This window comes from Spea bombifrons, chromosome 5, assembly GCF_027358695.1.
Source record: "Spea bombifrons isolate aSpeBom1 chromosome 5, aSpeBom1.2.pri, whole genome shotgun sequence".
Taxonomy (NCBI): domain Eukaryota; kingdom Metazoa; phylum Chordata; class Amphibia; order Anura; family Pelobatidae; genus Spea; species Spea bombifrons.
The window spans coordinates 53,350,384-53,365,244 of record NC_071091.1 but is presented as its reverse complement, the minus strand read 5'-3'; the positions used below and the strand labels follow the sequence as shown (position 1 = coordinate 53,365,244).

The window sequence follows — 14,861 nt, the reverse complement described above, 5'->3', positions numbered from 1 at the left end:
AAGCACTATGAGAGTTGGTTTTAACAGTCAGAGCTATATTGCTCTAGAAACTATAAATGCAGATTTTACGAAATTTAAGGTTGAAACGCTCATTTAGCAAGAAGCATGTGGCCAGGTGGCAGGAACAGATATGCAGTAACCAGCATCAGCCCACCATTAATAACAAGCAAGAGGAAGTACAAAAGTGTTCATCCACTGTATGGCAAAGCTTCTGGTTAATGTATCCTGCTCATCCATCACGGCTTATTATCTATTCAGGACCATATGCCCCAAAGCACCATACAGGCCTCCCTATTAGCAATACGTCATACCGGTCTGTGCTCTTGATAACATCTGGCAACGTAATCCAACCAGCAGGACGCTTTGCTTAATGTATTTACATTTGGCTACCGCCTAGCTGTATATACATCTGTCCACATCTGTAATTTGTGGATTAAAACATCAAGCATGGCACTTTCCATTCCTCTGTGTATATGAATGATGCAGCAAGTGGATGCTTCACATTATAATATGCAGGGTTTATAATATAGTAATATGCGCATTATAATATCAACTGTTGGTCTTAACTTGGTTGCTTTACCGTTGCTATAAAATGTATAGATGGGCAGCTTGTGGGAGAGTGAAAAACCTGTTAAAACCCGCCAAATTTATTTAAATAGCCATCCCCAGTGAACACAGTTGGTGCTGTGTAACACACAGGTATAATTATAATTGATTTCTTAAAAGTCATCTCAGCTGTTCTTGGAGGACCAATCTATTAGGGTTAGCCCTTCAAAACACAGTGAGGCTGAATCTCTGCAAAACCCAAGTATAGAGAACACATTCTTAAGTGTGGAAGGTTAATGAGATCATCAGAGCACTCCATTAATGTTACTACTGTCCACCTCCCATGCATTCATGTATCTGTCACACAAATCCTAATAACTTTGGGGCTCATAAACACACATTGGAATGAACTGTATTACTTATAGCTTTGTTACCATCTGCATACCAGCTCTAATGGTGCAATGATTACTGGGCTGTGTAATAGAGAAGCCGCATTATAAGAATCAAAGGGGATTTGGTAATGGGCAGCAGAAGAAACGAATGGTTGACATTCTGTACTGTGTGCTTGTAAACAAAATATCCTTGCAGCTGTTAACATCCATTGAAGAATTAGGCAGCATCCTAACTACTGATTAACATTCACTTTACCATTATACGGCGACGACTTTAATATAGAGGCATCCAGATTATACGCTGTGCCAGGGTTTTTTCATCACTCACTAAACATTTATTAGATGGATTTCTCACCTTTAACAACTAAAGAATATGCAACTTTTCAGCAATCATTCATACTTACCTCAGCCTGATTTGTAATCAGCGAAGAACACTCTGTACTTCACTGTCAATGTCTATCAGCTATCCAAACAACATGTCACTGCCTGAATACTCACGTAGCATCTGCCTCCTTTACATCTTATATTTAAGGAGTGTCCGCTTTCAGCACAGCAGTAACTCATACAAGAACTGGAAACCCAAATAAAGACAGCGGACAATTCTTCCTATTCAAAAATAACTCCTTAGGTTGACTTTATTATTTTGTACATTAAGACCATTTATAAATAAAAAACACATCCAAAAAATGTACAAGTGTAACATTAAAAAACTACAACTAAAAACCACTAAAATAAGCAGCTAAGAACAAGTATATACACACACACACAGACATATATTGTGATTTATTTCTTCTGTTTAGCTGGACGCAGTAGGAAATGTCTCTACGACGGCGTGGAAGCAGCTGCTACCCCCTGTGAGTTGAATGGAAGCAGTAAGGCTGCCAAGCTTTATTTTCGCACGTCTTCTGTATGTTCGTGTTGCTCCTTCTCCATCCTCATTTCTTTCAATTCCTGTCTGTACTTCCGTTCGATAAAACGTTTCTGATGAGCCATCTGGGGGAAGTTATCTGGGAAAAAGAAGAAGAATGACATCACTGGTGCTATGTTTCTTCAATGCTATAGATTCCGTGCGTAAAATAAAAAGGATGGAGTGGAACAGTGAAAAAGCAGGAAACTACAGGTAAGTCAGAAATTGAACATGTGTTATTAGGTCCGGAAACATTTACACTGTGTTGTGTAGATGCCAATGATAAATGTCACCTGCCAACATGAATCTAGTTTGCATTCTGCCTTGGAAAACAAAGATCTGCTATTGACAGTGGGCCTTTAGAGACAAAACTGCCAGAAACCGATTTTAAATGAGTTCTGAGAAGTTTCATCTGAAGAAACAAATTAAAAATAATACATAAAACACACAAATGGCAATTCTCACATTTGTCCAGGGCGTCCACGGCAGCTCCCATCTCAGCCTGCTGAATGCTACACAAAGAAAGAAAAAAAAAACATTCAAATTAACCTAATTACTACCGTAAGCTTTAGCAGAGCTCTTAAATCCTTTTAAGTGGCAATAACACGGGGAAATAGGAAAGAGAAGCAAACCATTTCTTGAGGGTCCTTACGATAAAAAGCATACTTTAAGATAGTTTTGTTATTTGTCGGTTTCCAAATGATTGTGTAAATCTTTAAGTCATAACACTATACTTACTTTAAAAGACACTCTGATTTTATTCTTGTTAAGGGCCAGGAGAAAGCTTTGCTATTGCTTTAGGGTTGGGTGGTATTCTGCAGAAGTGCCCTACATCATACTTAAGGTGCCAGTCATGCCTAAAAATCATACCGCTCGGGCAATTGCTTGTGGCCACCTCCTAGCATCTGTCGGGGAGAAGTACCAGGTATCTGCACACGCTCAATGAGGAGCACAGGTACTAGGTGTGCACACAGAGTGAATTCTCCGCTTGATGTTGGGTTCGGCAATGGTCCTCTCTCCAGGCACAGTAGTACAGGAGCACGAGACAAGGTGATTACAGGTAAACATTTCAACTCTCTGAGGTTGGCCCTCCATGACACATAGCGAGAGTTAAACTGTTTAACACCTCCTTCAAACACCAGATTTTAGCGTAAGGTTCTAGGAAAATTCGTGGACCCATAGAAATTTAAACAGAATTGCTACATAGAAAACTAAGGAAGCTTTGATTTCTAAAAGTGATCTAATTTATTTTTGTACAAGTGTTTTTTTTTTTATTGTTACTTTTTCAATTTTAATGCCTTGCTCCCGAACCGCTCGCAGGCTACTAATTGTTCTCATGGCTGTATTTATCTGTAACAGTGAACAAGCGAGTTTCAGCATTCCGATTAAAAACTTGCAGGCTGAAACCTTTTGAAACAAACACACCTGCACTGAATATAAAAACCTTTGTTCGCCAAAATGCCGTACAGAGCTCTGCACATAATTACCTGCTCATCATTCTTGCATAATGACAGGTAAGGCCCTTAATCTACATTGAAAGCCGTAACAAAATGCTACAAAAAAAAAAAAAAAGCTTAATCCTTTCTAACTGTATTCTTTCTGGATGGATGGAAAACATTTCCAAATGAATTCAGTCACAGATGGATAACAATAGGAGCTGTCAAAGTGCACAACGGAAGGGGTTGTAACATAGATTTTCCGTCAAACTCTTTATCATGTCATTTCAGGGATATATATATATGGCTTTGTTAATACATATGTCACTTAGTGACAATATGTGTATCGTTTTGCTAACTGCGGCTGACACTACATGGGTCATAGGTTGGGCCATTCTGTCCACCGTAAATAGGCTTTAACCATGCACAATTAACTCTGGTTTCATTACTGAACCAACATGGCAGTTAGCGACGGAAAATCAAAAGTAGTATATAATACCGTATTGGCTCGGATATAGGCCGCCCCCGTATATAGGCCGCACCCTAAAAGTTTGGTGCTTTTTTAAAGAAAAAGTTTTTTTCTTTAAAAAAGCACCAAAAAACATGCTGCCACTCTGTCCTCTCCCCCCCCGAGATACGCTGCCACTCTGCCCCCCCCCCTCGAGATACGCTGCCGCTCTGTCCTCCCCCCCCTCGAGATACGCTGCCACTCTGTCCTCCCCCCCCCCCGACTTACCAGAGCAGACTCCCGGGTGTCTTACGGGGCCGGAGGGGGACATCTATGCACATCGTGTATACAACTCCCAGTGCCGGCACTCAGCGGAAGTGCCGGCACCGGAAGTTGTATACGCGTATTGCGTAGATGTCTTCCACCGGCCCTGCAAGACACCCAGGAGTCTGCCCTGGTAAGTCGGGGGGGGGGGTTAGAATGCATCGTGCGCACGTTCACCGGCAACGGCGCATCGCCGCTGCAGGTGAACGTCCGTGCGATGCGCTTAGACAACCTCCCGTGCCGGTACTCCCGCTAGATTCGGCGCTAGACCCCGAATATAGGCCGCACCCCCACTTTAAAGACTTAAAGTGGGGGGAAAAAGTGCGGCCTATATTCGGGCCAATACGGTATATATAAGTGGATTGCACAAGGGCAAGTGTTTTTATGTAAGTGTACAAGGGATGAGTGCAATCTCAGTTATATATATATATATATATATATATATATATATATATATATATATATATATATATGTTATCAATTTCAATTTGTTATATATTCGCATAGGAATCCCACAAGTTTTAATTTATATATGCCAAGATGTGAGACCACAATGAAATGGATTAGACTATTTTAGAAGGGAAGAGGCTTACAAGGTGAAACTAGTAATTGAAGAGGTAAGGTTCAGATTTAACCCTCTCCAAATGCCACAGAAAGCATCTTGAAGAAGATGTAACTGATCAAGTGGGAACGGAATCATTTCAGATTTTATATGTATATTGGAGGAAAATGCAGATATCTAAAATGGTGAGGGTGAGAGGAGATTTTTTTTTTTTTTTTTTAGAAAACATAACAATATGTGCAGAATGGCAGGCAAATAGTTAAGCTTTCAGCATAGGACATTAAAGGTGAAGAAACGGATTTCTAAAGTAAGTTGCTACATAGATGGAAGCCAAGAGTGAGAACAGAACTATATTTTATTTAACAGGTTCACGGGACGAGATTATTATAGCATGCGAGCAAACATGGGACTTAAAAAGAGGCCTTTTAGCAAGAGATTACAGTAATTCTGGCAGGATGGTGTGAGGGCATGCATTAAAGATTTCATTATTTCATTCCAAACAGCAGCAATGTGAAAAAAGTCGAGGTTACCTCGGGCCTTTACCGCAGCCAATACGCTCGCCTTTGAAATATACAGCAACGGTGTATGTTCTGGCATGAGAAGGTCCAACTGTTTGAAGAGTTCTAAAGCAAAACAAATAAGATTTAGTTTTTTTTTTAACCAATGTTCTTAAGAATCGTAACTTAACGTAATGTTGGACTGCACATCAGCTTGCTTTATGACACCATTAAATAGTGCATTACATATGACAGATGTATACAGATCTATCTGTATGAAGCGGTTCTTGATTACACGAGAAATCCACAGTGTTGAAAGCAATATTTACACTGCTGCTTGTATAAGACAGGAAAAATAATTCAGCACTAGGCATCCTCTTCTTGGTTTAGACCTGGGCATGCTTTATGTCTTACTTGTATAAAGGAATATCTGGCTCTTTCCCTTCTGTTCTCAGGGTCAGACAGCACTGCTGGAGCTGGGACTTAGGATCATTCCAATCTTGATTTAAAATAAACTCCTACGTTGACGCAACAAGAAAAAAAAAAAAAAAAAGTATGTTACACACAGGAGTCATTCATTCTTGTACATCGACAAACAAGACATTTAAAAGCCCAACCGTACAAAAGACAGGAATCGTCTCCTCTAAAGAAAACATTTTCACTTGTAACAAAGTACGCTAGCAGACGGCTTCCATGAGCAACCCAGTTACAGGCTTCGTTTTCAGATTGTCTCGCAGGGGAGGTAATCCTTGTGACCTCCTGCGCAACAGTTTGACAAATCTTCACGCGATGACGTATTCACAATGACATATATGATATATATATACTGGTATTGAAAAATTTCACAAAATATCATATGCCCTAGTGTATAATTTGCGTGCATAGCTTAGCATTTCAGGAAAAGCACACTTTCTTGGACATGTTTAATATATACGATTGTTCAAGGAACATTCTTTTTTATCCAGATTTTACAGTACTTTGTTTTAATTGCGTGATGATGAATCGACTTTAAAATTCTTCACAGCACTTTTTGATTCACTGCCCCATATGTCTAAACACAGAAGTGAAGATTCCCTTCATTTACTCCACCAGGGAAGTCCATCTCTCCTAAAAAAGTGATTTTATCCACTAGCATATTGACACCCTTGAGGTATTTGAAATCCTGTATCGTTTCTCTTCCTAATACATTCGAGCAAAATACATCTGCGCCGCTTAACCAATAAACTTGTCATTTTACTTCTGCGGAATCTTTACAGCCGCGGGTGGTTAACCTTTTCTGGTCTTCGGCAAAAGGCAAGAGGGGGAAAAAAATAACAGGCTTATAAAGTAAAAAAAAAAAAAAAAAAAAAAATTACATCTAGAACATGAACAGAGGCGTTCATCACGTGTTCAGATGAGCTAAGGGAATGTCAAACGGCGAGGCTGTAGCACAATAAATGTAATTTACCTTTAGTCGTGGGAAGAAGCAAACATTCATAAACGTGTGGACGTATTCCAAGTCCTTATCAATATAAAGTGCTGCGATAAAGGCTAGAAGTAAAACAGATGGATTAATATTGCACATGCTTCTCTGGCTCAGCGCAGAGATTATATATATATATATATATATATATATATATATATATATATATATATATATGGGAAAAGAGAAAAACACCAAAGTCACCTTTTCGTAGGCGGAATGACGTCGTTGGCACAGCGAGTGGCTAGAGATACATAACCACTGCAAGCAAGAGCCAAATATTTAAGGGAAATGAACGGGCTGGTGACTGGAAATGGAGGCACTTACATAGAAATGTATTCTTTAGATTAAATATTTATGCTGCAGTCACCAAAGCACGACGCCTCCTAAAATACACAACACTTCATTACACAGCACGGTCTAATTCTTCTCAGACCATTTGCTTCAAGTTCACATAGTGACATGTTTAGTACCCAAAATAATTGGTCCTGTAAGCCTTAAAGGGGAATTAACAATTACGCTTGTATATTTTATTTTCCTATTACAATTTATTACACGGCTCCCACACACGGACACGCATTGCTACAGATCAAAATTGCACTGCTGGAAAAAGCCTTCTCAATGGAGCAAAAATTAAATACACTTTTTGCCCTACCCTACACGGGTTATTTGTGCACTACGCATATGCATATATAGTTTCTTAAATTACAAAAAAGCTTCATATTAGGGCTGCTGGGTGCTTGAGCAAAAGTACTTGATTCACTTGTACCAGATAGAAAAATATGTTTTTTAATTTTATTTTATTTGATATGGTTAAAGCATGGATCCATGCCTGTTAAAGAAAATAGGAATTGAGGCATATTTAAAAAAAAAAAACTAAAAAAATCACCATTACACAAGATGTTAATACATTGATCTACAGATGATACAGGCATCATATATTAAAAGAGACAGACCGCAATTAGTTTGTTTTTTTTTATCTGGTGAGCTGGAGGTAGACGTTTGAAATTCACCTGCCAGTTGGCCAAACTCTATTAATATAATCAGATCTATCAAGCTAAGAACATCAGGAATGTATATGGGGTGCTGTGGTTTAAATCAAATTGCACAAAGAGCCACATGGCCAAAAAATGTCCCTAAAGCTAAATATTGTTACAATGAGACATCACTACAGTCCATAAATTGATTACGAGCAAGCAACAGAGGAAATAGTGTCTTCCATAAAACAATAATAAAACGGCATTAGATTCAACATTTCATCATTAATTACTTTCCAGTGGATGCTCTGGAAAGGGAAAGAGGAAGTAACATGATATGAAGTCAAATATTTACAGTAGGGCTTGTGATTTAAAATTCAGTCTCTGCACTTTGAGCTATACGGTTGGCGATTCCAGGACGTCTGTAATATTTATATCGCATTAACTATAAAGACAGCATATACTCTGGCATATATCTGTTTGCTGCTCGGGAAGTCCAATAAAGATTTTGTGGGCATCTGTTTGAATAACCAAATAAGATTTAAAACAATTTATTGGCTTGGATGCCATCAGGAGACAACCAGGTCATAACAGAGGAGCACACAAATCATATGTTTTTCCAATCCGAGAAGCCCAGTGTTATAAGACACGTTTGTATATAACTACTTACATTCCAACAGGTCAGCCAAAGTCTTGGTCCGAAAGCCTACGTTTCTCTTTGTTTTATCGTTGGTGATGGCAAACTCTTGCATTCCAAGCTCCTCGGCTACCTTGGCCTGTGTCCTGTTGTTCACCAGAGAACTGCGCAAGAGCTGCAAAAAGCGAGAGAACAAGATAATGGTGGAAATAAAAGACGTAGGCGCCCGATCCAAAATCCTGACATCTTAAAACATGAGAGCATTTCAGATTAGCTATTAGTCTGCTTTAGAGTAGGTACACGTCTTCATATTTCAAGGAAAGTGGACTCTGAGAGCCAAGACAAAACAAAAGAGCTAACAACAACATGATGACATTTGCTAAGTATTAGCATTTTCCTTAAATTTATGGTTGGAATTCCTGCTGTTCTGTCTGGCTTGTAATTTCTGGAAGGAAACTCTATGCATCTGGTACAGAGCTGCCACTTGCTTGAAAACCGTTCTCTAAAAGACAGCTGCTTTTGTAAATATATATATACATATACATATATATATATACACCGTATTTTCCGGCGTATAAGACGACTGGGCGTATAAGACAACCCCCAACTTTTCCAGTTAAAATATAGAGTGTGGGCTATACTCGCCGTATAAGACTACCCCTCTACCCAGTATACAACAACCAGCCAATCACGGCAAGCGATGTACATTACCTGTGATTGGCTGGTTGTTGTATACAAAGCCTGCTTGGATAGGGTCAGCTCTCCCTAACATATGCCTGTCCACACACACACACATGTATAGACATACACTGCCCTCACACAACCCTTCCTTTACACACATATACACACCAGCTTACAAACACACTGCCCATACACAGGCATATACATACATACACTGCCCTAACACATACACAGACATATACCCACATACATACACTGCCCTTACACACACACACACATATATATATGTTATACTAACATACGCCTGTCCATACATACACATTTATACACTGCCCTTTACACACACACGTATATATATATATATATATATATATATATATATATATATATATATACACACACGTGTGTGTGTGTAAAGGGCAGTGTATAAATGTGTATGTATGGACAGGCGTATGTTAGTATGTGTAGATATATATATGTGTGTGTGTGTATATATATATATATATATATACACACACACACACACACCAGCTTACAAACACACAAATACCTAGACTGCTCTTACACACACCTGACCATACACATACACCCCTTTCTCCCCATCTCTTACCTTTCTCATCTTCTATCTTCCATCCAGTTGTGGGAGCGTGAGGTCTGTCATTCCAGACCTCTGCTTTACTGCTCCCTCATCACTACACACCGGCAATTGATGCCAAGTGCCGGGATATGACGTCATCCCCGCGCTCGGCATCAATAGCCGGCACGTAGTGATTAGGGAGCACGGAAGCCGAGGTCTGACGTGCCAGACCTCGAGCTCCCTAATGTTGGGCTAGTTAGAGGGAGGTCGTGATCTCCCCAACCAGCCCTGCTCGTCGGGCGCCCACTGATCAGGGCTAGTTGGGGAGATCACGATCTTGCACCTACCTCAGTGCGGCCCTGAAGACCGGCCCAGGGGAGGCGGCTTCTCCGTTCGCCCCTCCCCTAGAGATACGTGGCTTTGTGGGGAATCGTGATTCTCCGGCTCGGTAAGACAACCCCCGACTTTTGAGAAGATTTAAAAAGCAGTCTTATACGCCGGAAAATACGGTGTGTATATATATTATATATATATATATATATATATCTATACACACATAGGGCTGCAACAACTAATCTATAAAATCGATAATGAAAATTGTTGCCAACAAATTTCATTATCGATTAGTTGAATCGATTTTATCGAATATAAGATGAGGTCAGATTATAAGACTAAAATCTAGATCCCTCGCAGCACTGCAGGGGACCTGGATCGTCCTCTCTGGCAGCTGGCGGGCGTCTGTGCGATGCGCGCAGACATCCTCCACTACTGCCCTCCACTTCCGCCGGGTCTTCTATGATGGAGCACCAGCGTTACATGATCTTCCGGTGCTGCACTATAGAAGCCCCGGCGGAAGTACCGACGGAGGTTGCCTGTGCGCATTGCGCAGCGTTCGCAGGCTGCAAGAGAGGAGTATCCCCTGCAGCGCTGCAGGGGCCCAGGATCCGCCTCTCTGGCAGCCGGTGGGCGTCTGTCCGATGCACGCAGATATGCTCCGCTACTGCCGGCACTTCCACTTGGGCTTCTATGATGGAGCACCGGCGTGACCTTCCGGTGCTTGAGCGAAAGTGCCGGCCAGCCGCAGAGGGTTGTCTACGCGCATCACGCAGATGTTCAACACTTGCCCCTACTACACACCAAGGTAAGTTTGGGGGTCACAGTGGCATATCTGGGGTATAAGACTTATCAGAGAGCACTATGGCATATAGGGGGTGCAAGGGGCATATCTGGGTTGGGCAGAGTGGCATATCTGGGTTGGGCAGTGTGGCATATCTAGGGTATAAGGCATATCAGAGGGCACAGTGGCATATCTGGCTGTATAAGGAAAGGCATATCAGGGGGTATAAGGCATATCAGGGGAGGGCAGAGTGACAAGCCTGGGCTCAGATGTGCATAACTGGGGGGGGCAGGTTGGGAAATAAAAACAAGAAATGCAGTTTTCTCAAAGATTTTTTTTCTGCTGTTTGTTTTTAACACCCAGTTTGTTCATTAAATGATTTAAATAAACTAAACATTTACATTATTTTTTATCCGATTAATCAAAAAAAGAATCAGCCAACTAATCGATTATAAAAATAATAGTCAGTTGCAGCTATATTTATATATATATATATATATATATATATATAGATATATACATATGGCACCCATGTTTTTTCAGTAAAACAGAGGCATAACTTGGTGAAAGGGGGGTGGGGGTTGATAGTTTTTTATGCCGGTCAGCCTAAAACAAATCATATGATGAGATGATTTGCTTATCACAATTCACTTCCGCTACCCAATATCACTATTTGTCACAAAGGGTCAACCCCAGTGAACTTCAACCTGCACAATGACCACTTATTTAAAGGAGATATATCTGTGATAAAACTGTGCAGAGGGCCGGTAACATTCAACCACAGGGAGAAAGGCTATTTAAGAGACCTTACTAAAATACACATGGCTAACCAACATGAGCCTTTCAGCCTCCTTACCAGCCCTCCCTTCAAACTCAACCTTTCCTACAGGAGAAGCCCACCGGGGTTTTAATATATAGTGAATACAGGGAGCTAAAATGTTCACCTCTCCTGCAAACTTGAGGTTAGTGAATCCAATCCGACGATTCTCTTCTAATTACAGTAACTACGCACTAGTAAGCGTGATCTACAATGAACACATATTAAGGGATAAACATTCTGTCCGGGACTGATTCATTCATTTTATCATTCTAATAAGTAAAACAAAAGAAAGCAATTATCTCTGCATAGATCCAGTGGATAATCCACCAGTAAATGAATGTGGGCTTCATCTGAATTTAGTACAACTGCCTCCTGTCTTTCAAAAGATGCAATTCCCATCCATCAGCTTGAGAATCCAATCTAGGGAGTGTAATGTGTTAATCAGTCTTATCTTTTTTTTTTTTCTTTCTGCGACTGCGATATAGAGAGAAAAAAAAAAAGTCTGCTACAAATCTAGATATGTTTAATGCCCCAAAGTGATCTACTAACTGATGCATGTATCCTAATCATTGCAATGGATTCCTCTGCAATGACTTAACTGCAATAAACCCATTCTATCTGGGAAGGCACATTTTAAGTATTATACATTTTTTCTTCATCTCAATCTCGGTAATTTAGAGCCTCCTAGCACTTCCCCATCTCTTTAAATGGCGAGCAATTACAATATATTTAACTCCTTGTGGTCCTCTTGTGGATCTCAGTGACATTCAGAGAATGTCATCCTGTCTGGGCTTATTCCCTGGCGTAAATTACTTTGAGCGAGGAGGACCACTAGAACACTGATTTAGGCTGTAATGACAGTGACTTGCCCATTACAACATAATTATAACCTTGAGCGATTATGTGCTTCCAATCTCAAAAGTCATATACGGCGTGCGCTCATTCAGCGTCTCGAAACGAAGGAGATAGTAATATTTGTGTATATGAATGTTTCCACAACATACATATTCACAGTTATTATATAATATAATAATAAATAATGTAATTTGTGGCATAAATACGTAGTTTCGACATTATATTTGCATACTTTGGTAGTATCCCTACATTTAGGGCGTCAGACATCGTGGAACACACAGAATGTGTTCTGTATTGTATTCTGGAAAAGAAAATAACTCCAAAGGAAGTCTGTGCCATCCAAATAATGCTGTACAGTATTTGTAAAAGGTATTCAATATGTCTGCACTGCACATATGTCACCCTGCCAAAATGACACATTTTATGTTACTGAGGGGGTGGTAGATAAGTGGAACAGCCTCCCAGCAGAATTGACAGGTGGCTAATACAGTTAGTCATATGGGATAGGCATATAGATGTCCAGTATCCAAGACCATGGATTGATTAAGGCTTGACTGTTTACAGGAGGAAAAAAAAACTTGCACACTAGATTGGCTGAATATTTCTAATCTGCCATTAAATTCTAGATTTCTATAAAGTAGTCTGTTAAGTCAACGCATTTGATGGTGTTTGTATGGATTGCAATAAAAATGTATTAAGGACACTCTTTTAAAAAAGCAGCCACACCAACTTTCTTTTTTGGGGTCTCTGATCGTTTTAACCGGATTATTTTGTCTCTCCCATATAGTAAAACTGCTGAGTGTTGTTGATGGATTCAGGTATCCTTTGAAAGTGTTAACTTCACGATATGGATTCTAAAAGTTGCGACAGCTGCCCTTCTGACGTATAATACTTGCCGTATTTCTCTAATGCATATGTTTAAAACAAACAGAATTTTGTATCCACTTCAAGCTCACACGCGTATCATACATAAATATATAAATAAATATAATAATTAGAGGCAAAATGTTTTTTTCAGGGTCCACTTTCCGCAATAACCCTCTCTCTCCAATGAAACTGAATCTACAGAGTATCGTTAACAAATCTACTCATTTCATATTAAATCAAAAATTGGAGACAGCTACCGGCATTGCTTTATTATTAATAAAGAGGTTTATAGCGGTTGCTAATGCCATGGCAGATTAAGAAATATTTCTACTACTGCTTTTTTCTTCCATTCCCATTAGGCAGCACCCCCAAACCAGTGACATACACGCTGAAACCATAAGTTCTGCCTAGAATTTATGGAGAAATTGTTGTACGGCAATAAAACCGGCCCCTTCATTTCTCCCTTTGACAGAAGACACTTGTGCTAACCCTTAATTAAGTTTGCAGCCTGCTAAAGGTATGTAACCTGGCGTAAATCAACGGTACGAGACGCCTTAGTGCCTCCTGCGATAAAGAAAGTACCGGTGCCACTGCGCATGCACGGCTTATCAGATTACATTATTGATTTGTCAAGGCGAAGACACAAAGAACGCAGGAAGCACTGGGCTCATAAATCACGGTGCCATGCCACCGCAACATACTTAAACCGATCCCCCCAACAAATCTCCTGCCAGGAGTTGTGGCGACAGAATACCTAGTTATTCATCAAAAGCAGAATAATTCACTAAATGCTCGACTCCGCCTGGGACGCCTGCCTTCTTGGGACATGATTTATGTGCCTCTCACCGTTAAGTGGCCCTCGTGATGATCGGGGAAATGTATGAATAAATATTCCGTGGCTACCAGCTGCATTATAGAGTCACCCAGGAATTCCATCCTCTGATTGTGGCCTCTGGAGGGAAGATAAAGGAAACAAATAAACATTGATACCGCAGGGATCGATAATCACTCAGAGAATGAAACATTAAAATTAAAAGCCATTTGCAGAAGAAGAAAAAAAAATGAAGCTTAAGAGCGCGGGATTTACCCAAACACACCGAAAACAAATGATATCCGTTAAATGAACAGGACAGGATTCAATGCGTTATGGCTTATCAAGACTTGTCTGAATTAAATCTAGAACAGAAAAGATAACGGCCGATTTCATATATTACCCTTAAAATAATGACTCTCTGTGATGAAAAACCCAAGCAGCGCATCTATCGTGGAAAATCATTAAATTAAGAAGATACCCGTAAATAAAAGTGGCATATACCAAATAACGTGGTATACCAGACTTTGGTTCTGAATGTATCTCGCATGCCAAAAGGCTGAGCGTGGTGTACATATGGGATTTAAAAGGATTCGGGGCATACTTTGGAGTCTCTTAACCCTTTAAGCACTCCTTTATTTCCTGCTACTCCATTATTCACTGAACTGAGAATAAACAAAAACAAAGACATGCTAGTCTTAGAAATAAATGATTAATAAGAAATAACTTAAAGTACTTGAAAGAGAACTATAAAACGCAAAAGGAAAAAAAAACATTCAATGAATCTGTTTACCTGGCAAATTGTTCAGTACTGAAAATGAGATCAAAGGGACCCCCGGTTCTTTGTTTACCGTTTTCATGATAATACTAATGACTGCATAAATCTTTGCACTAGATGCGAATAAAACAATACCAGGTAGTGATATTTACTGGGGGTACTGGAAT

General features: G+C 40.0%; 1 protein-coding gene across 1 annotated transcript in view; it reads right to left on the bottom strand.

Annotated features, from left to right (window-relative positions):
- Window positions 1-1,538: 1,538 nt before the first annotated feature.
- Window positions 1,539-14,861, bottom strand: part of DROSHA (drosha ribonuclease III) — a 95,651-nt gene continuing 82,328 nt past the window's right edge. Inside the window, exons 26-32 of the mRNA XM_053466048.1 lie at window positions 13,952-14,057; window positions 8,222-8,363; window positions 6,560-6,642; window positions 5,527-5,630; window positions 5,146-5,238; window positions 2,311-2,357; window positions 1,539-1,945 (exon numbers count right to left, since the gene is read on the bottom strand). Coding sequence (XP_053322023.1) covers window positions 1,827-1,945; window positions 2,311-2,357; window positions 5,146-5,238; window positions 5,527-5,630; window positions 6,560-6,642; window positions 8,222-8,363; window positions 13,952-14,057 — 694 coding nt within the window. The 3' untranslated portion in view covers window positions 1,539-1,826. The remainder of the gene's footprint in view (window positions 1,946-2,310; window positions 2,358-5,145; window positions 5,239-5,526; window positions 5,631-6,559; window positions 6,643-8,221; window positions 8,364-13,951; window positions 14,058-14,861) is intronic.